We start from the raw sequence: 21,421 nt of genomic DNA on the forward strand, positions 1-21,421 counted from the left end.
CTGGGAACGATCTATTGTCCCCCTGATCAAAATGCTCAGGGAGACCTTGAGATGAGATATGAAATTGAGAAAGCATCCAAACTAGGAAATGTGGTAGTAATGGGTGACTTCAACTACCCAGACATAGACTGGCTGCATATGTGTTCCAGTCATGACAAAGAAGCAAAGTTTCTAGATATTCTAAATGACTATTCCCTAGATCAGTTGGTCATGGAACCGACCAGAGGGACGGCAACCCTGGACTTAATCCTCAGTGGGGACCGGGACCTGGTGCGAGATGTAAGTGTTGTTGAACCGATTGGGAGCAGTGACCACAGTGCTATTAAATTAAACATACATGTAACTGGCCAATTGCCACGAAAATCCAACACGGTCACATTTGACTTCAAAAGAGGAAACTTCACAAAAATGAGGGGATTGGTAAAAAGAAAGCTGAAAAACAAAGTCCAGAGGGTCACATCACTCGAAAATGCTTGGAAGTTGTTTAAAAACACTATATTAGAAGCTCAACTGGAGTGCATACCGCAGATCAAAAAAAGTACCGCCAGGGCCAAGAAGATGCCAGCATGGTTAACGAGCAAAGTCAAGGAAGCTCTTAGAGGCAAAAAGTCTTCCTTCAGAAAATGGAAGTCTTGTCCAAATGAAGAAAATAAAAAGGAACACAAACTCTGGCAAAAGAAATGCAAGAAGACAATAAGGGATGCTAAAAAAGAATTTGAGGAGCACATTGCTAAGAACATAAAAACCAACAACAAAAAATTCTATAAATACATTCAAAGCAGGAGACCATCTAGGGAGACAATTGGACCCTTGGATGATAAGGGAGTCAAAGGTGTACTAAAGAACGATAAGGAGATTGCAGAGAAGCTAAATGAATTCTTTGCATCTGTCTTCACAGTGGAAGATATAGGGCAGATCCCTGAACCTGAACTAACATTTGCAGGAAGGGATTCTGAGGAACTAAGACAAATAGTGGTAATGAGAGAGGAAGTTCTAAGCTTAATGGACAATATAAAAACTGACAAATCACCGGGCCCGGATGGCATCTACCCGAGAGTTCTCAAAGAACTCAAAGGTGAAATTGCTGATCTGCTAACTAAAATATGTAACTTGTCCCTCGGGTCCTCCTCCATGCCTGAGGACTGGAAAGTGGCAAATGTAACGCCAATCTTCAAAAAGGGATCCAGAGGGGATCCCGGAAATTACAGGCCAGTTAGCTTAACTTCTGTCCCTGGAAAACTGGTAGAAAGTATTATTAAAGCTAGATTAACTAAGCACATAGAAAAACAAGCCTTGCTGAAGCAGAGCCAGCATGGCTTCTGCAAGGGAAAGTCCTGTCTCAGTAACCTATTAGAATTCTTTGAGAGTGTCAACAAGCATATAGATAGAGGTGATCCAGTGGACATAGTGTACTTAGACTTTCAAAAAGCGTTTGACAAGGTACCTCACCAAAGGCTTCTGAGGAAGCTTAGCAGTCATGGAATAAGAGGAGAGGTCCTCTTGTGGATAAGGAATTGGTTAAGAAGCAGAAAGCAGAGAGTAGGAATAAACGGACAGTTCTCCCAATGGAGGGCTGTAGAAAGTGGAGTCCCTCAAGGATCGGTACTGGGACCTGTACTTTTCAACTTGTTCATTAATGACCTAGAATTAGGAGTGAGCAGTGAAGTGGCCAAGTTTGCTGACGACACTAAATTGTTCAGGGTTGTTAAAACAAAAAGGGATTGCGAAGAGCTCCAAAAAGATCTCTCCAAACTGAGTGAATGGGCGGGAAAATGGCAAATGCCATTCAATATAAACAAGTGTAAAATTATGCATATTGGAGCAAAAAATCTGAATTTCACATATACGCTCATGGGGTCTGAACTGGCGGTGACCGACCAGGAGAGAGACCTTGGGGTTGTGGTGGACAGCACGATGAAAATGTCAACCCAGTGTGCGGCAGCTGTGAAAAAGGCAAATTCCATGCTAGCAATAATTAGGAAAGGTATTGAAAATAAAACAGCCGATATCATAATGCCGTTGTATAAATCTATGGTGCGGCCGCATTTGGAATACTGTGTACAGTTCTGGTCGCCTCATCTCAGAAAGGATATTATAGAGTTGGAAAAGGTTCAGAAGAGGGCAACCAGAATGATCAAGGGGATGGAGCGACTCCCTTACGAGGAAAGGTTGCAGCATTTGGGGCTTTTTAGTTTAGAGAAAAGGCGGGTCAGAGGAGACATGATAGAAGTGTATAAAATTATGCATGGCATTGAGAAAGTGGATAGAGAAAAGTTCTTCTCCCTCTCTCATAATACTAGAACTCGTGGACATTCAAAGAAGCTGAATGTTGGAAGATTCAGGGCAGGCAAAAGGAAGTACTTCTTTACTCAGCGCATAGTTAAACTATGGAATTTGCTCCCACAAGATGCAGTAATGGCCACCAGCTTGGATGGCTTTAAAAGAAGATTAGACAAATTCATGGAGGACATGGCTACTAGCCATGATGGCTGTGCTCTGCCACCCTAGTCAGAGGCAGCATGCTTCTGAAAACCAGTTGCCAGAAGCCTCAGGAGGAGAGAGTGTTCTTGCACTCGGGTCCTGCTTGCAGGCTTCCCCCAGGCACCTGGTAGGCCACTGTGAGAACAGGATGCTGGACTAGATGGGCCACTGGCCTGATCCAGCAGGCTCTTCTTATGTTCTTATGTTCTTAGTAGGCGCAGAAAAGATGACAGAGATGGTGCCTTTCTAACATTTAAGGGGAGGGAATTCCAAAGGGTAGGTGCCACTACACCACAGGTCCGTTTCCTATGTTGTGCAGAACAGACCTCCTGATAAGATGATATCTGCAGGAGAACCTCACCTGCAGAGCGTAGTGATCGACTGGGTATATAAGGGATAAGACCATCTTTCAGGTATCTAGAACTCAAGCTGTATAGGGCTTTGTACACCAAAACCAGCTTGGCCCGGTAGCTAATGGACAGCCCGTGTAATTCTTTCAGCAGTGGGGTGGCATGTTGGCAATACCCTGCCCCAGTGAGCAGTCACGCCACCACATTTAGAACCAGCTACAGCTTACAAACCAACCTCAAGGGCAGCCCCACATAGAGCGCATTACAGTAATCCAGCCTGGATGTTACCAGTGCATGGACAACAGTGGTCAGAGTATCCCGGTCCAGAAATAGCCACAGCTGTCTTATCAGCCAAAGCTGGGAAAAGGCACTCCTAGCCCCTGAGGTTACCTGGGCCTCTAGTGATAAAAATAGATCCAGGAGCACCCCCAGACTATGGACCTGCTCTTTCAGAGGGAGTACAACCCCATCCACAGCAGGCAACTGACCAATTATCGAAACTTGGGAACCACCAACCAACAGTCTCCATCTTGCTAGGATTCAGACTCAGTTTATTGGCCTCATCCAGCCCACCACCGAGTCCCAGCAGTGGTCCAGTGCTTGTACAGCTTCTCCCAATTCAGATGTTACAGAGAAACACACCCGGTTATCATCAGCGTACTGCTGACCTCTCACCCCAAATCTCCCGATGACCACTCCCAAGGACTTCATATAGATGTTAAACAGCATGGGGGACAAGACGGTACTCTACAGCACCCCACAGCACAACTACCAGGGGGCCAAATGACAATCACCCAATGCTGTTTTCTGAAAAGGACCTTGGAAATAGAATTGGAACCACTGTAAAACAGTGCCTCCAATACCCACCTCACCATGTCAGCCCAGAAGGATACCATGGTCAATGGTATCAAAAGCCACAGAGAGATCAAGTAAGAATAATAGGGTCGCACTCCCCATTTTCCTCCTGATAAGGTCATCCATCAGGGCGACCAAGGCCGATTCAGTCCCATAACCAGGCCTGAAACCAGATTGGAATGGGTCAAGATAATCTGTTTTATCCAAAAGTACTTGCAAGTGCTGCGCCACAACCCTCTCAATCATCTTCAGTCATTCTCATTGAGTGCAAGTATTGTCAGGGTTAAATGGCTTGTGAGTTGATACTTGTAGATGATATCTGGTTGGCTATGAAGTGCTGCTATCCAAGTGGATGAATATGTAGACCTTTAGGAAATGTGTGCAAAACAATGATGTTGTTGTGATATAAAGAACATTTATACTGCCATAAAGATGATTTAATCTACTGCATCAGCAGAGCCCAGAGAAATAAAACAATTGAAAAAGAAGCCGGAAGCACTAGTAGCCAAACTAATCTGATACAGAGAGGGTGTACTGTTTGCATCTATGTGAGGGAGAGTGAATGTATTGCAATACATTTTAAAGCAGCCTTATCTGTTCTCAATATTAATATTGGACTTTGGTCCATGAAATCTTTATGCCATAACAAATGTAAAGTCTTGAAGCAGCCACAAGACTCTGTTGTTTTTTCTGCAACAGACTAATAAACCTGCCCCTCTGGAAGTTGTAATGATAAATCTGTAATTTATGTGGGACAATGACCACTGGAAAGCACAGAACAACTCCCCTCCCACAGAACAACATTTAGGCAATTGAAGTGACATTTACCTACTATAGGCAACAATGCAAGTGGTTATTGTAATTGTTTAGAGACTGGGAGAGACTGGAGCTTGTATTTGTGGTTCTTGGAGTGACTTACAATTTTTCTAAATCCTGAATAATCAACAGTGGCATCACTAGGGTTGGTGTCACCCCCCCATGGACCTCCTCCCGTACCAGACCTAGGGTGCCTAGGGGTGGGACGGCTCTGGGTTAGGGTTGCCATATTCCAGTTCCACAAATCTGCACAGGCTAATTTGCATATTATGCAAATTATTTGCATATTAATATTTGGATTGTCCAGTTGTTTTGTTTTTGTGCCTAGGAATTACCACCAAAAACTGGGGAAAGATGTGAGAAATCTTTTTTAAAAAAAACTTAACATTTTCAGCCTTAAATGCCTAGACTCTAGTTTCCAACACTATGGAATGTTGATTGATTGATTAAGAGGATTTATATCCTGCCCTTCTGCTGTTAAAAACAGAGCTCAGGACAGCTTACAAATATAATAAAAACAATAAAAATGCACAATCAATATAAAAACATAATAAAAACACAAAATAGCAACAAACATAAAGTAAGAGGGCAGTAGTACGGTTAACCATTACATATACAATATATTTCAGAGATGTGGTGGGTGGAGAAAAACAAGCCAAATTGTTAGGAAAAGGAGTCTTTCACGCCACATGCTCAGTTCTAAATACTGTTGCAGCAAGTTTTACAAGTTCCTCCAGTATTCCACTGGTGCAGGCGCTCAGACATTCAAAGTATCTGTATGTTTCTTAGGTCTTATAAAAGCAGAGCTTTGCTTAACTCAAAATTTTTTCTCCCTTTGATCAACCACATCTACACAGGTTCCACCTCCATACTCAAAATGAAACTGGGATTACCAATGCCAGGATGTCTGTCTTATTGACTACTCTCCTGCTCCCCCCCCCCCCGGGCATCATGAAAGACCCAGTTCTGGGCTCAGAAAGAAAATAAATATCTGGTCCTCTTCAAAGTACTGATAAGCCTCTTGTTTTAATTAAAATAATAATTATAAGTTCTTGCTCTTATCACTAATGGGAGTTAATTATCTTGCATATGCTGCTGTTGCTTCTATGTCTGTAACGCAGTGAGGTTAAAGATAAGTGAAATGCAAATAGGAAAAAAACAACACAAAAGGCAGTAACACTTTCCTAAATGTAATACCATACCAACCACAACAAGATTCCTATGAGTAAGGCAGAAAACTAAGCATCTCACAACCAGTCAGGATTCCTAACCAAAAATATGATAAATGAAGAAACATTTATATAAGCATGACTATCAAATATATTTATTATTTACACAAACTGTAAAGATATTTACAGTGCAATCCTACGTTTATTTATTCAGAAGCAAGTCCCAGTGTATTCAGTGGAACTTACTCAAACAGGGACAGAACTGCAACCTCAAGTGATAAGCAACTTCATTCACACAACCCAAAATTCTGAATCATGCCACTTTATGCTTTTTTGCAACTGTTTATACTTGTTTTTATGGTTATTGGATTTTAAATGGCTTTATTTCTTGTTGTGAGCTGCCTTGGTTTCCAACCCTACCTCACAGGGTTGTTGGAAAGACTACACACACACTGCAGATGTATAAATACATACAGCCCATATAATAGTTTATTGTCAAACCAGTTGGTCATTGCAGAAAAATCAGTATTAGTTTTTAAAAGATCAGTATTAGTTTCCTGCAGAATAAAAACTGTAATACCTAAGTAAGCCCTGCCTACTTGCTTTAAAATAGGACTTGGGGGGGGACAGAAAGAGAACACAAACTCAATTCTTTCTTACATTCACTCCAAAGTCCCATTGATTTTGAGCACATTCATAACCATGTCTACTCAAAAGTAAATCCTATTGAATTCAATGGGATTTACTCTGGACATATGGGATTAGCAATGCTTTTACCCCCACAAAAGCAAGTATTGGGAAGGTTTTCAAAACACTGCCCAGGATCTGACTCCTAACACACAAGAGGGGAAAAACTGAAATGTATATACTTACCCAATTTATGAGATTTTCAGATAAACGGGGGGGGGGGAACCACCATTTTCTGGCCTTGCAATGAGGTTTACTAGACACTGCCACAGGTCAACCAAACACTTCACTGATTGGCTGCAATCCTGAATGGGCGGGGTTAAAGCTACAAAGTGCTATACAGTAGTTTAAAAAAAGATTTAACGGGGGGGTGGGCCTGACGTTTTTATGTATATCTCAAGAACCGGACCACCTAGAAACTTATTTTTTTAAAAAAATTAAAGCTGAGAATCCAGGCCAGCTAAGGGGCTAAACGGGTGCCAGGTGGCAAGCAAAGAATCCGGGTAAAACCCGGCTAACCGGGCAATATGGCAACCCTACTCTGGGTAACACCCCCCTCTCAGTGTCACCCTGGTGCGGTCCGCACTCCCTGCACCCGGCTAGTGACGCCGCTGATAATCAACAGTACTGGGAAGTTTATAGAAAAAGAGATACTGATGTTATAAGAGTGATCTCATTATATGACAAAATCAAGTGGAATACGTCTGGCTAATCTTCAACACTGCCTAGAACAGGTCTCAGACTATCAGTCCTCAAACTTCTTTCTGTTGCTGACCCTAAACACCAGCACAAAGAGAAATAGATGCTCTTTGTAGCCACATGTCAGGGCTTGATAAAACTACAGCATTCTAGGGGGCATGGATGGTTAAGCTACAACGTGGCTGCCTAATTCCCTCACTCCTCTCCCTCTTGTACAGAATCAATCCCCATCCTGCACTCATCTGACTCAACTTGCTCCTGATTTTGTTCTTCTGTCCCTAGGCAATGTACTCAACCCCTCTAATGAGGAAAGAAAATGAACTGACCTCTTAATTTTGAACCTGTAAACAAAAACCTTTATCTCGCAGCCTAACACAAATTGCATTATGGCACCCGGCACTCAGAAGAACTCATGCAACACACCTCAAAATAGGGAACTTAGCTTTCAAGAACTTGCCAAGCATCTACAACTACTGAAAGAAGAACATACCAATCAACTGGAAAACAGCTTGAAACCCACTGAAGATAGACTGGCAGGCCTGGAGTCTCACTTTGACCATATAGCGACCATGGCCTCTGAGGCCATGGATTTGGGCCTTGCTAATATGGCGGAGATTCAGCTTCTGCAAAGGGAAAATAAAATAATAAATATGAAGCTGGAAGACCTGCAAGACAGATGTCATAGAGGAAATTTACATTTTAGAGGATTCATTGAAGGAACTGAAGAACATGCCACATCAGTAAAGGATTTTATTGCAACTTGGCTCACAATGACTTTTCCGGACTTTAACTGCTGCAGACCTCAACAGGGCACATAGACCACTTGGAAGCAGACCGTGTGAAGAACCCCCCCCCCGAAGACATCATTGTATGTTTTGGAAGGTGCAACCAAAAAGAGGAACGGCTGACTTTACTTCGGGGAACTAAAGATTTAACTCATGAAGGTAAATTCATTATGATTTCACAAGATTTTGCTCCTGAGATGTTATGCAAAAGATGTGAACTGTGTCCCTTTGGCACATTGGAAAGTTGGGATACAATACTGCTGGGCTTTCCCATTTCGTTTACTTGTCCCTAGAAGGGGGGGGAGCCTTATTAAGTGCAACTACACTAAGGGAAGCATTACAGATGCTGGAAACTTGTAACATCGCAGTGCCTGAAGGACTGCAATCTTCAGAATCGGGAGATGATCAGCTTCTGGCTGGCAACACATCAACAACACTAAGAAATCTCATAAGAAAACAGATATTAATGGAAAAGATGGTAGACCTGTGTCATTAGCCAGAGCTTGGAAAAGTTACTTTTTTGAACTACAACTCCCATCAGCCCCAGCCAGCATGGCCACTGGATTGGGCTGATGGGAGCTGTAGTTCAAAAAAAGTAACTTTTCCAAGCTCTGCATTAGACTATCAGCTGTGCAAAAACTGAGCCCGTAATAAATAATGTGCATTTCCCCCACTAATTGGCAAGACGTGAGTTTTTGGATTATATTAACTGAGCCAATTTTAAATTGTTCATGGGTGTGGAAGTTTGGAGGTAATTGCTAAGGAAGGACCATACTGGTCCTGGATGTACTCAGATTCCAGGAGGGGGGGAAGATGGAGTTGCTGCCTTATTTTCTTTATTTTATTCCTTTTCATTTTCAGCCACCCCCAACCCCATCTGTTAGGTGTCAGGTAATGAAGCCTGGTCTGATTTTGTACCGCCCCATTTTGTTACGGGTGTGTGTGGGCTATGTGCTTTTAACTTGGCCCACCTATACAGACCTGTGGTTAAGGATACTCTGTTATTTGTTTTCAGAGAATGCCTTCATGTTGTTATAAGTTATTATTTGAAAAGGGGTTAGAATTGGTTAAATTGGGGAGGGAGGGGAGGGGAGGGAGTTGTTGTTTGTTAAAGACTGTAAAGGTTTGACAAAAAAGGTCACTGATATTATAATAGGAAGAGGTAAAGATGTTATGGGACTGCCACATTAACAGAACAAATTCTTACAAATGCAGAACAAGTATTATGCGGCACCTGTAACAGTGCCACTTGCACAGATTGAAGCACATGAGTGGGTATATATAGGGTAAAACACTCCCGCAAGTAAACTTGTCTCAAGCTGTTAAGCACTTTATATACCAATAGTAACACCTTGAACTTGGCCTGGAAACAAATCAGTAACCAGTGCAGATCCCTGAGCAGAGGTGTTATATGCTGTCAGGCTCTCACTCTTGTCAGCCATTTTATTTATTTATTTATTTATTTATTATTTGATTTATATCCTGCCCTTCCTCCCAGCAGGAGCCCAGGGCAGCAAACAAATGCACTACAAACAATTTAAAACATCATAAAAACAGACTTTAAAATACACTAAAACTTAATATCTTTAAAAACATTTTTAAAAGCTTTCAAGACATCTTCAAATTTTTTTTAAAAAAATGGTTTTTTTAAAAAAGTTTAAAAACATATTAAAAAGCAATTTCAACACAGACGCAGACTGGGATAAGGTCTCAACTTAAAAGGCTTGTTGAAAGAGGAGGTCTTCAATAGGCGCCAAAAAGATAATAAGAGATGGTGCCTGTCTAATATTTAAGCGGAGGGAATTCCACAGGGTAGGTGCTACCACACTAAAGATCCATTTCCTATGTTGTACGGAACGGACCTCCTGATAAGATGGTATCTGCAGGAGGCCCTCACCTGCAGAGCACAGTAATTGACTGGGTATATAAGAGATAAGACGGTCTTTCAGGTATCCTGGTCCCAAGCTGTATAGGGCTTTGCACACCAAAACTGGACCCTTGAACCTGGCCAGGCAGCAAATGGGCAGCCAGTGCAATTCTTTCAGCAGTGGGGTGACATGTTGGCAATACCCTGCCCCAGTGAGCAGTCTTGCTGCTGCATTTTGCACCAGCTGCAGCTTCTGGACCAACCTCAGGGGCAGCCCCACATACAGCACATTACAGTAATCAAGCCTGGAGATTACCAGTGCATGAACAACAGCAGTCAGGCTATCCAGGTCCAGAAACAGCCACAGCTATCTTACCAGCCAAAGCAGGTAAAAGCCACGCCTAGCCACTGTCATCTGGGTCTCTAACAACAAAGATGGATGCAGGAGCACCCACAGGCTATGGACCTGCTCTTTCAGAGGGAGTACGACCCATCCAAAGCAGGCAACTGACCTATTATCTGAACTTGGGAACCACCAACCCAGAGCGCCTCCATCTTGCTAGGATTCAAACTCAATTTATTGGCTCTCATCCAGCCCACCACCAAGTCCAGGCAGTGGTTCAGGGCTTGCACGGCCTCTCCCGATACAGAGAAATAGAGCTGGGTATCGTCAGCATGCTGCTGACCCCTCGCCCCAAATCTCCTGATGACCATCCCAAGGACTTCATATAGATGTTAAACAGCATGGGGGACAAGATGGTATCCTGCGGCACCCCACAGCACAACTGCCAGGGGGCCAAAAGATAATCGCCCAATGCTATTCTCTGAAAATGACATTGGAGACAGGATCAGAACCACTGTAAAACAGTGCCTCCAATACCCATCTCATCAAGTCGGCCCAGAAGGATACCATGGTAAATGGTATCAAAAACCACTGAGAGATCAAGTAAGAATAACAGGGTTCTGCACTAAGTGCAGTTTCTGGGTCAAGCTGCAAGGGTAACCCCACATAGAGTACATTGCAGTAATCCCATTTTGAAGTCACCAGTGCCTGAACTACTGTGACCAGGCTCTCCAGTCCAGGAACAGTTGTAGTTGTCTTACCAGGCATTGCTGTTAAAAGGCACTTCTAGCCACTGAGACTACCTGGGCCTTCAGTCACAGAGCTGGATCCAGAAACAACCCTCCCCCGACTGCGTACCTGCTCCTTCAGAGGGAGTGCAACCCCTTTCAGGGCAGACAATTGACTCATCCACAGTGCCCCCATCTTACCAGGATTCAAACTCAGCTTATTTTCTTTCATCCTTCCCACCACTGCATCCAGGCACCAGTCCAGGGCCTGTACAACCTTTCTTGAATCATATGTTATAGAGAAATAGAGCTGAGTGTCATCAGCATACTGATAACACCTTGCCCCCAAAGTCCTAATGACTGCTCCCAGTGGCTTCAAATAGATATTAAACAGCTAAGTTGGTAGCTATCTAAGGATAAGCTGGTAGCCTGTGGCGCCCCACAGTGCAACTGCCAGGCGGCTGAAAAACAATCACACAAAGCTACTCTCTGGACTCAGTCCTGTAGGTAGGACTGGAAACACCGTAACACGGTGGCCCCAATTCCCACTCCACTGAGCCAATCCAGGAGGATACAGTGCTCAATTAAAGCCGCTGAGAGATCAAGAAGCAGAAGCAAGGTCACACTCCTCCTGTCCCACTCTCTGTAAAAGTTATCCAAGAATACTGAGATATTATAGTCACTTTTTTGTTTTACGAGATACCAAAACTGATTTTGTAATATATTGCTTGTTTTTTCATGATCTGTGCCCGCAGAAGCCTGGGTCCTGGGGAATTTGTCCCCTTCCCCCCCTCCTCAGCCCTGCATTTGCACAGATATTGTGCTCTTCACAATATTAATGCACATCAGAAGATAGCAGAGAGAGGGGTTGCAATGGGAGAAGGGTACTTGTGCTTCACTTTGTGCTTTTAACTGATTGATTGACAGCCTAGTACACATTTCCATAATCAGTCTGCTAAATGTGCTCCCTACAGAGAAAGGTTACAATGTTTTTTAGTTTAGACAAAAGGCAAGCGGAGGATACACAACACAGAGATTTATAAATCTATGCATGGCATGAGGAAAATGGATAGAGAGAAGTTTTTCTCCTATATTTCATAATACCAGTATCATCCAAAGAAGCTGAATAGCGAGAGATTCAGGACAAACAAAAAGAAACACTTCCTCACACAAAGTTTAAACTATGGAATTCACTAAGATATGGTGATAGCTGGCCTTTAAAAGGAATTTTACAAATTAATGGAGGATATCAACAGCCACTAGTCTTGGTGGCTGTTTACTATCTCCAGTTGCTGGGGAACTTTAGTGGAAATTGCTCTAATTCCTGCTTGAGGGCCTCCCATATAGACATTCGGTGATACAGACATTGGTTGCGTACCAGGGCTGTGGAGTCGGTACGCCCTCGCCAAACCTTCGACTCCGACTCCTCTATTTTTCTACTGTCCGACTCCGACTCTACCCAAAATTGCTTCCGACTCCAACTCCACAACTCTGACTCCACAGTCCTGGAAAGGGCTATAAATGTCTTTTTAAATTGGAAGCTCTCATAGGAGCATTTTTATCACTGCCTGAATATGCGCTGATCTTGGCATCACAGCATTTGTCTTCATCTGGGTCCTGTGTCATACACTGACACACAAAATGTTTTCCATCTTGAGTTATGGTGAAATGCTCAAATACAGCTGACTTCATGGGAAGCTTCTCTGACATTGTGAATTTATATTTTAAAAAAATTGTCAATCAAAATTTATTTTGAAGTTGGAGTCAGTACATTTCTTCTGACTCCATCCAAAATTGCTTCCGACTCCATGACTCCGACTCCACATCCCTGCTGCGTACACACCATACATTTTAAATTCATTTAAATCACATGACTTCCCTCAGAGTCCTGGGAACTGTAGTTTTTGAAGGGTGAAGGAACTGTACCTCTGTGAGAGATAAACTATAGTTTTCAGGATTCTTTGTGGGAAGCCATGTGTTTTAATCAAATCAGAACAGTAACTGGCCATCTTTGATAGTTACATTAAATTTGTAACACAATTATGCAAAGAAGCAACTCATCAAACAAAAATACAAACATCACTCCAACAGTGACTGTCTGCTTATTTTCTATACTCAGAACAAAATATTAGCACAGCTGGATCAAGGCCTGAAAGGCGCAATTAATATACTATTTAGTATACTGATACAGCATCAGTTAGCTTGTGCATGTTTTCAACCACACCTATAAGGCAAGAGCCTCCTGCAGATACCATCTTATCAGGAGGTCCACTCTATACAATGTGGAACCTACCGTTTGGAATCCCTTTCCCTTAAATATTAGACAGGCACCATCTCTGTTGTTTTTTTAGTACCTACTGAAGATCTTACTCTTCCAGAAGGCCTTTTCAGTAAAGATTTTTCCCAGTCTGTATCTGCACTGGAATTGTTTTAAAGCTATTTTATTGTTTTATCTTGTTGCTTGTCACCCTAGGCTCCTTTGGGAGGACGGGCTGGATCGAAATGTAATAAATAAATAAAGGCAAATGCGATTGCTTCCTTCCCTATGTACTCATAAGAAAAACATGGCTTTGTTGTGTCATGCATCAGGTGAAAAATGTTTCTATAGTTATCTGGAGATGACAAACCTTCCGCTGGTTTCAAAATGTGTAGGATGTTAATAAGGAATTAATTTTATGTTGAAATAATTAAAATACAGTGTTAGAAGTGAAGGGGGAAAGACATTGAAAAGACTTCTCAGCTTCTCTCTCCTAATCCATTTATGGAAAATTCTGGTAAATTTGAGCATGTGACTCTACATATTTACTCACAAGTCTGTGTTCAAAGGACTTCCACCCAATTTCGTATGGAGATGACCCTGCATCCTTAGTCCTTCAAGCCAATTTAGTATTTGTCCTGTTTGAATGGCAGACCTTGGGTGATATTCTATCCAAGTCCTATTTATTTATTATTCATTTACTTATTACATTTATACCCCACCTTTCTTTTCATGATAGAAACCCAAGGCAGCTTACATATGGTTCCCAGGCGGTCTCCCATCCAGGCACTGACTAGACCTGACCCTGCTTAGCTTCAGTAGGGTGCTGACCTCATGTGCCTTCAGACCATAAGTAGACTCAATGAATTTAATGATATGACTAACTTACGTTCATTCATTTCAATACGTCTACCCTAGTAGGACTTAGTTTAATACAATCCCTTGCATCCCTCTCCTTTTTTCCCCCCGAACCAGCCCCCAAACATCCCCACCCAGCTTGAAGTTGCCTGGGAGGGGTGTAAGCAGTAGGAAAGCGCCATAAAAAGGGCCAGTCCACTAAGATCTTCCTTGGGCGGGTCAAAAAAAAGCAGCAGCGATGACGTCACCTCGCTCGCGGACTCTTCCTCCTTTCCTGTTTCCATCCTCCAGTGAAGGGGATAGTCACGTGAGCCCAGGTGAGCCCAGGCAGGCTTGATTCCAATTCTCCCTCAGGCGCAGCGGCTGGGGGGGAGGAGAGACGACATTTGCCACGTGACTTGGACGGGTCGTGTTGTTTTGCTTTCTGCTCCGTGAAGCTCGCTCAGGCAGCAAGGAAGACGGGAAGCGCAGCCGCAGGAAGAGGTAGGAATAGAGGGGAGGGGGGGGAGGGGGGCGTCGTGCAGGCGTCGTGCAGGCGTCGTGCAGGAGAGCCCCCTCCCTCGCGCGCTCAACTTTGAAAACGGTGGGGGCGAGAGAGGTCTGGCGTGGATAATGGGGGTGTCGCCTTCCTAGTCCTAAAGAGCAGTTGAACAGCGCCCGGCAGGCACTGCCTCACTCCTCTATGGGGGGGGGTGTCGGTGAGCCCCCTCTCCACTTATGATCGCACTTTTGTCCCCCTTGTTGCCGGATGAGGTCCCTGTTGAGGTCATCCTTGTTGTTACCCTGCTGTCCGTGCCTCTTCATCTATATCTATATCTATTGTTGTTCCGTGCCTTCAGGTCGATTGCGACCCTATGAATCTGTGACTTCGAATAGCATCTGTTATAAACCAGCCTGTTCAGATCTTGTAAGTTCAAGTCTGTGGCTTCCTTTAAGGAATCAATCCATCTCTTGTTTGGTCTTCCTCTTTTTCTACTCCCTTTTGTTTTTCCCAGCATCATTGTCTTTTCTAGTGAATCATATCTTCTCATGATGTGTCCAAAGTATGATAATCTCAGTTTCATCATTTTAGCTTCTAGTGATAGTTCTGGTTTAATTTGGTCTAACACCCAATTGTCTGTCTTTTTCGTGGTCCATGGTATCTGCAAAGCTCTACCCCACCACCACATTTCAAATGAGTTGATTTTTCTCTTACCCACTTTTTTCACTGTCCAACTTTCACATCCATACACAGAAATAGGGAATACCATGGTCTGAATTATCCTGACTTTAGTGTTCAGTGATACATCTTTACATTTGAGGACTTTTTCTAGTTCTCTCATAGCTGCCCTCCCCAGTCCTAGCCTTCTTCTGGTTTCTTCACTATTGTCTCCCTTTTGGTTAAGGACTGTGCCAAGGTATTGATAATCCTTGACAAGTTCCATGTCCTCATTGTCAATTTTAAAGTTACATAAATCTTCTGTTGTCATTACTTTAGTCTTCTTGACGTTCAGCTGTAGTCCTGCTTTTATGCTTTCCTCTTTAACTTTCATCAGCATTCATCATTACTGGTTTCTGCTAGTAGTATGGTATTGTCTGCATATCTTAAATTACTGATATTTCTTCCTCCAGTTTTCACACCTCCTTCATCTTGGTCCAATCCTGCTTTCCGTATGATATGTTCTGCATATAGATTAAACAAATGGGGGGATAAAATACACTCCTGTCTCACACCCTTTCCTATTGAGAACCAATTGGTTTCTCTATATTCTGTCTTTACAGTAGCCTCTTGTCCAGAATATAGGTTGCATATCGAGTGAATCAGACACTGTGGCATCCCCATTTCTTTTAAAGTATTCCATAGTTTTTCATGATTTACACAGTCAAAGGTTTTGCTGTAATCTATAAAGCACAGGGTGATTTTCCTCTGAAATTCCTTGGTCTGTTCCATTATCCAACGTATGTTTGCGATATGCAGGCATGCTCAGTCTTCCACCTCTGTGTGAGATGTATTTCTGTTCAAATCACAGTACTTATTTCTGAATTTTTGACCATACATATAAATTAATATGCATATTTTATAGAAATGAGAGCCATGTTCTCACCTCCTTTTTGGGGGCAATGCACAACCTCACTTTTTCCTTGTCGGAGAAGAGGAAAGTGTGGAAGTACCCTTCCAAAGTTATGTTTAACATGTTTCAAAGTCTTATTGTATACTCCTTATCGAGGTCACTTTCTGATTTGTAACATTAACTTCAAAGCACATGACTCCAGTAAAATAATGGAGGAAAGCAGCTTAGAAGCCTAAGGATGTTTACTCAGAAGTAAATTTCATCGGCTTCAATATGATTTATTTCCTACTAAGTGTCCTTACTTACCTGAGAGTGAATGGGACTTCTTTGAAAACATGTGTAGAATTGGGCTACAAGTCCCATTAAAAACAACTTTAGTTACAGCTAAAGAATTTAATGGGAGTTAGTCACAAACAATTACCTCTGGATCAGAGCTGAAGCATAGTCAGTATTCATCATGATCAGATGATCTGATACGTATTTATGATCAGAGTGTTGTGTTCCAATTGCCAAGTTTAATAGCTAGTCCTGTGCCAGCTAAATTACAGTCGACAGATAACAGTACAAATTCATCAAGCACACGAGATGTGTGGAACATGTGATGAGTAAATATATACAGCTGAGTAAGGTACATGCCGATAATTTTTAAAATATTTATGTGGTTTTAATTACTTTACCAAGGCTTCTGTAACTAGGTTTTAAGAACACATCGAAAGCAACCAAGGCTGCAATCCAATAGATGTTTACTCAGAAATAAGTTCCATTGAGTTCAATGGGACTTACTCCCATGTAAGTGTGTAATGGATTGCAGCCCAAGTTAGTAAAATTATTTAAGAAGTTGGTGTATTCCAGCTGCTTGGAGGATCCCATTTATTGTCACAGGTACAGTAGGGCCCCACTTGTATTGCGGGTTATGTTCTGGACCCCGCAGAAAAGCAAAAACTGCTGAAAAGCAGAACTCATTGAATAGTATGGTGTGTGACGCCCGAAAACCACCGTAAAAGCGGAACAATGAGTGAGGCTTTAGTCTATTGCATCTAATTGAGACCACTTTATTAGCAAAGTGCCCTAAAGCGGGACCCTATTGTATTGAAAATTAAAACTGTTGTTTTCTGCTACTGTTTGTTATTTTTAGATATTTTTAAAAATCAAACTGCAGTTGGGGGCTCACATGCTTATATGGTATCTAGTTTTTTACGTGGGAGGATTTTTGTGTAGCTGTATTATTCATTTAATTTAATATCCATGCTTCATCCTGAGGTCCCAGGGTGGGTCACAATAATTTAAAATACAACCTTAAAATAATTTAAAGCTCACAGTGACAAAAATAGGATAGCGTTTGATCATGTGAGTCCACAACAAAAATCTGAAGTGATGCAGCATACACATAATGAGAACTTGGCTTCAGGAAGGAGCGATTTGCCCAAAGCTCCAGAGTATGTGAGAACATGAAAACAGGTCTCAAAGATGGAATCCAATTCTTTAGGTTGTGGACCATATTGGTTCTAAAAATAAGCTCTCTCAGCCCTCTTCTTTCATAGCAACACTTAGGTATATAATCATGTGCTGGATAACTTCATCATGTTTAGCATTGTGGAAATGGCAATGGAGAACTAATAAAGAGAGACCCCCACCAACAGTTAGTACCTAGACAGCAGACACAGGTCACAGTCTTTCTCACTATGGTGAGATGTACTGTGCTTTTATTTAAATTATAGTAATTATTTCTAAATTTACTTCTATACATGCAGATTAGTTGATGCATTTCCTTTTTGGTAATGGGTAAGTGGCCTCCCCCAATGGCAAATGCATGGTTGGAAAAGAATAAGCACTAAATGTGTTTTTCCCCCTTGAGGCTTATAATAGAATGAATATAGTGAAAATTTGGTATTCAACATAAAAGCTAGAAAAGTTGACTATAAAATACTTTTTAGAAGCAATATTAAGCCCCTTTCAGAAGTTACCGTTCAGATGTTCCAAGAACTCAGGAAGGGGGACTGTGTGCTGTCCTCACCCCCTAATCTCATCCATGCCAGCTGTACCCCAAGACCTTGGTCGGAGGGGAGAACCCACACATACGGAGAACTCTGGAACCTGATTGCATGGAAGAGCAATCAGCTGAACATGAGTAGATTCCCTTACCAGACCTTCTGCCTTATGCCCAAGGTGTGGGGATGGCTGTGACAGGGACTTTGGGGAACCTTACTTCTGGCCCTCCATGTGTCCTTAGAATGCATGAAGAATAATTTCTAAACAATAATAAAAAAATAAAAAGTCAGATATTTATTTCAACATTCAGTTTAGGACAGTCTTGCATATAGTAAGAAATGTTTGTATTAACCTAGGAATGATTAGACATGGCCCACTAAAGGATTTTGCTGCCCTAAGCAGTTTAGAGCAGCAGTATTCTAATACAATCCAAGAGCATGTCCCAGAGTATAATCTGTGATATTGCAGAGGATTTACACATGTTTTCCATTTGTTTGAGGACCATATGAGAAGCAGCATGGTGGGTACTCCTTGAATTGCACCATCCAGGTAGCTGACTACTCTACCTATAGAGTCAAGTCAGCCCATAGTCAGTGGTATGTAACGCTATGGTAAGTGTTAACTCAGTAGCAGATTGCATGGTGGGATGGTGACACTCACCTGGTCTCTGGTCAGTTGAATAGCTGCTGCATACCAGGAGGGGAAGGGGTGAGGTGGCAGTGAGGTTGGTGTGATGCAAATTCACGAGCAGGAGCACCAGATTGGCTTTGCTGCTGTGTTTGCACCATGCTGACCTCACCACCGCCTCGTCCCTCACAGTAAGCAGCAGTGATGCAGTTGACCAGAGGCCAGGTGAGTGCTGTCACTGCTCCACCAAACTATCTGCCATTGCTTTCTTGCTCATCTTTCTGGCACCAATTGCCCATTTAACATTTTATGGTAGGAATTACTATTATTACTGAAAAAGTGCCTAAAATGTACTAAGCACTGAATAAGACAGTCCCTGCCTTCAGACTCACAATCTAATAGTCATAACTTTGGATGTAAGAAGGCAGCAATTTTCGTTCTGGCCTGTATGTATCGTCATCAGCACTGTTTTCAATCTGCTGCAGTTTGGCTTCTACTATTTGTCTTGCTGTCCACTATGGCCGAATTTAATGTAATTAACGTCATTAATTACACAATTTCACACTATTCATTTTGATGCATAAGAATTGTCAGGAAAATGGAGGGAGGAATTCCATGAATTACATATAATTTGCGGATTAAAACTGTCCCAATAGTGAATACCGATAGTATTCTCTTGCCTGATTTCTGTTCCTAACCATGGACGCACACAGTGAGTGCAGCAGTTTCAGCTCCTGTTTCCGTTTAGAGTGGGATTCTTTGCTCTCCCTAGACATGATACAAGAGTAATGAGGAAAGCAAACAAATTCAGGTGCTAACTTTTGAAGCAACACATCCTCAGATCTAGAGAGGTAGGACTCCCTGTCTTTAAGCACACACAACCCAGCAACCTTAGTCCTCTGGCTGATGGATGAATCCAGAATTTGCTTCCTTTTTGCTCTGTAGTCCCATTGCTACGGGAAGTTGGAGCCGAATGTTATTGCTGGCAGGAAGCAAGTTGCTTGCAGCTGCTCATTCTCTGCTTAATGGATTGGGCCAGGCTGGTCTTCGCTTTGCTATGTTGTTCCTCCTGGGAGGCAGGTGGTATGATTTTTCAGTAGCCGATGGATGGGACGAGTGAGCTTCCCTTCTGCTCTGCAGTCCCAAAAGGAGTGCCTTTGCAAATATTATGTATCTGTGGTAATGCTTCTTTGAATCTGCAGTTTCTTAATTTGGGAAATACAATCTATGCTGAGCACCTGTTGGAGCCACATGTTTAGGATTTCTCTGTAGACATGAAATATTTTTTTTAAGAGGTTTATTTTTTCAGCATTTTAAAATATTCTTTGTGGTCCAGGTGGATATTTCCAGAGTTTGGCTGTAACAGATCCATATTATTTTAAAAATACTTTTTTTTATCCTTGTTTCAATTAAAACCAACAGCAAAATTCACATATACTTTGCTAAAGGCCAAATATTTTTATAAGGATAGAAAAGTTTTCTAATAAAAATGATTAGTAAAACTGGACATAATCTAAATATTTATGAACAATTATAACTTTTCTTTATTGCAGGTAACATTATATGACCAAATGGTGAAATTAATTTGCACTTTGGCAGACCACAGCGATGATGTCAACTACTGTGCCTTCTCTTCTTCCTACTTAGCTACATGTTCCTTGGATAAATCTGTCCGTCTGTATTCTTTAAGCAATTTTGAAGAACTTTCTTACTCACCATTAAAAGGCCACACTTATGCTGTCCATTGCTGCTGCTTCTCTCCTTTGGGACACATTTTAGCTTCATGTTCTACAGATGGCAACACAGTTCTGTGGGATACTCAAAATGGACTGAAGCTGGCAGTGTTGGAGCACACCTGTAGAAACCCTGTAAGAATTTGTCGATTTTCTCCTGATTCCATGTACTTGGTTTCAGGAGCAGCTGATGGAAGTGTAAATCTTTGGAACGTTCCATCTTTGAAAGTATACCGGTGAGTACATCTGGTTTGAGTAAGTAGAAAAGGGGTGGCTTACAACTCTCATCAACCCCATTCAACTTGGCCAATAATTAGGCATGAAGGGAGTTGTAATCCAGCAGCTTCTGGAGGGCAGCATCTCAGCCACTCCTGAACTTGAAAGATGTTAAAAGTACAATAAATATGTCACTCTATATAAAACAGAAAAAAAGTGCATTCAGCAACAGAAGCTTTATATATAAAATGGAAAGAATACCAGAAAGCAAAATAATAGAATTAAAAAGCAGGGTACACATCCCACCAAAAGGAAGTTAATGATGAGTCTCGCTTCTGCCCCATCTTCGATAGCATAACATAAAAAGGGATACCATATTGGAGTAAATTTATTGGAGGATGTCTCCCCCAAAGCTTTTTTTTGCTCTTGCGTTAATTTTTCATCTAGTGAAGTTGCCAAAGTCTGAGTTGCCAAAGTCTGGTAACCCAATTTTTTATTGATAAATGTTCTGCCCCCTTCCAATTTTTGGCTATTTCAAGCCTCGTTGCAAGTAGGAATCTGGATGGGAGAGACATCTGAGTTTTAGGAACAATGGAACCCCCTTTAAGGAAAAGAAGTGCCAAGGCCAGATCTGGGATAACTATAGCTTTTAAGAACATTACTAGCAATTTGAAAATCATCACTCCAGAATTGTCTCGCTTTATTACAGTCCCACCATAAATGTAAGAAAGAGCCACGGATCAGGCATTTCCTGCAGCACAGAGGGGAGAGGGAGGAGTTGATATACAAATCCTATATTCTTAAAGAGTTATTGGATACATCTCTGTCTTCAGCTGATGTTTGTTATACTAGAACAGTGGTTACCAACCTTTATGAGCGCGGGACCTCCTTTATAAGCTGAAAAAAAATT

At 42.0% G+C, this 21,421-nt stretch overlaps 1 protein-coding gene across 7 annotated transcripts in view; it reads left to right on the forward strand.

Annotated features, from left to right (window-relative positions):
• The first annotated feature begins 14,126 nt into the window (after positions 1-14,126).
• The window catches only part of WDSUB1 (WD repeat, sterile alpha motif and U-box domain containing 1), a 63,203-nt gene continuing 55,908 nt past the window's right edge, over positions 14,127-21,421 (forward strand). For 3 of the 7 annotated variants that reach the window (XR_009760494.1, XM_061608712.1, XM_061608713.1), the window contains exons 1-2: positions 14,233-14,378; positions 20,116-20,531. Coding sequence is in view for 6 of the 7 variants with exons in the window: in XM_061608712.1 (XP_061464696.1) it covers positions 20,134-20,531 (398 nt within the window). In the remaining variant the exon portion in view is untranslated. The other 4 variants (XM_061608714.1, XM_061608716.1, XM_061608719.1 and 1 more) reach the window with 4 other exon arrangements.

The sequence above is a fragment of the Rhineura floridana genome, chromosome 2, assembly GCF_030035675.1.
Source record: "Rhineura floridana isolate rRhiFlo1 chromosome 2, rRhiFlo1.hap2, whole genome shotgun sequence".
NCBI lineage: Eukaryota > Metazoa > Chordata > Lepidosauria > Squamata > Rhineuridae > Rhineura > Rhineura floridana.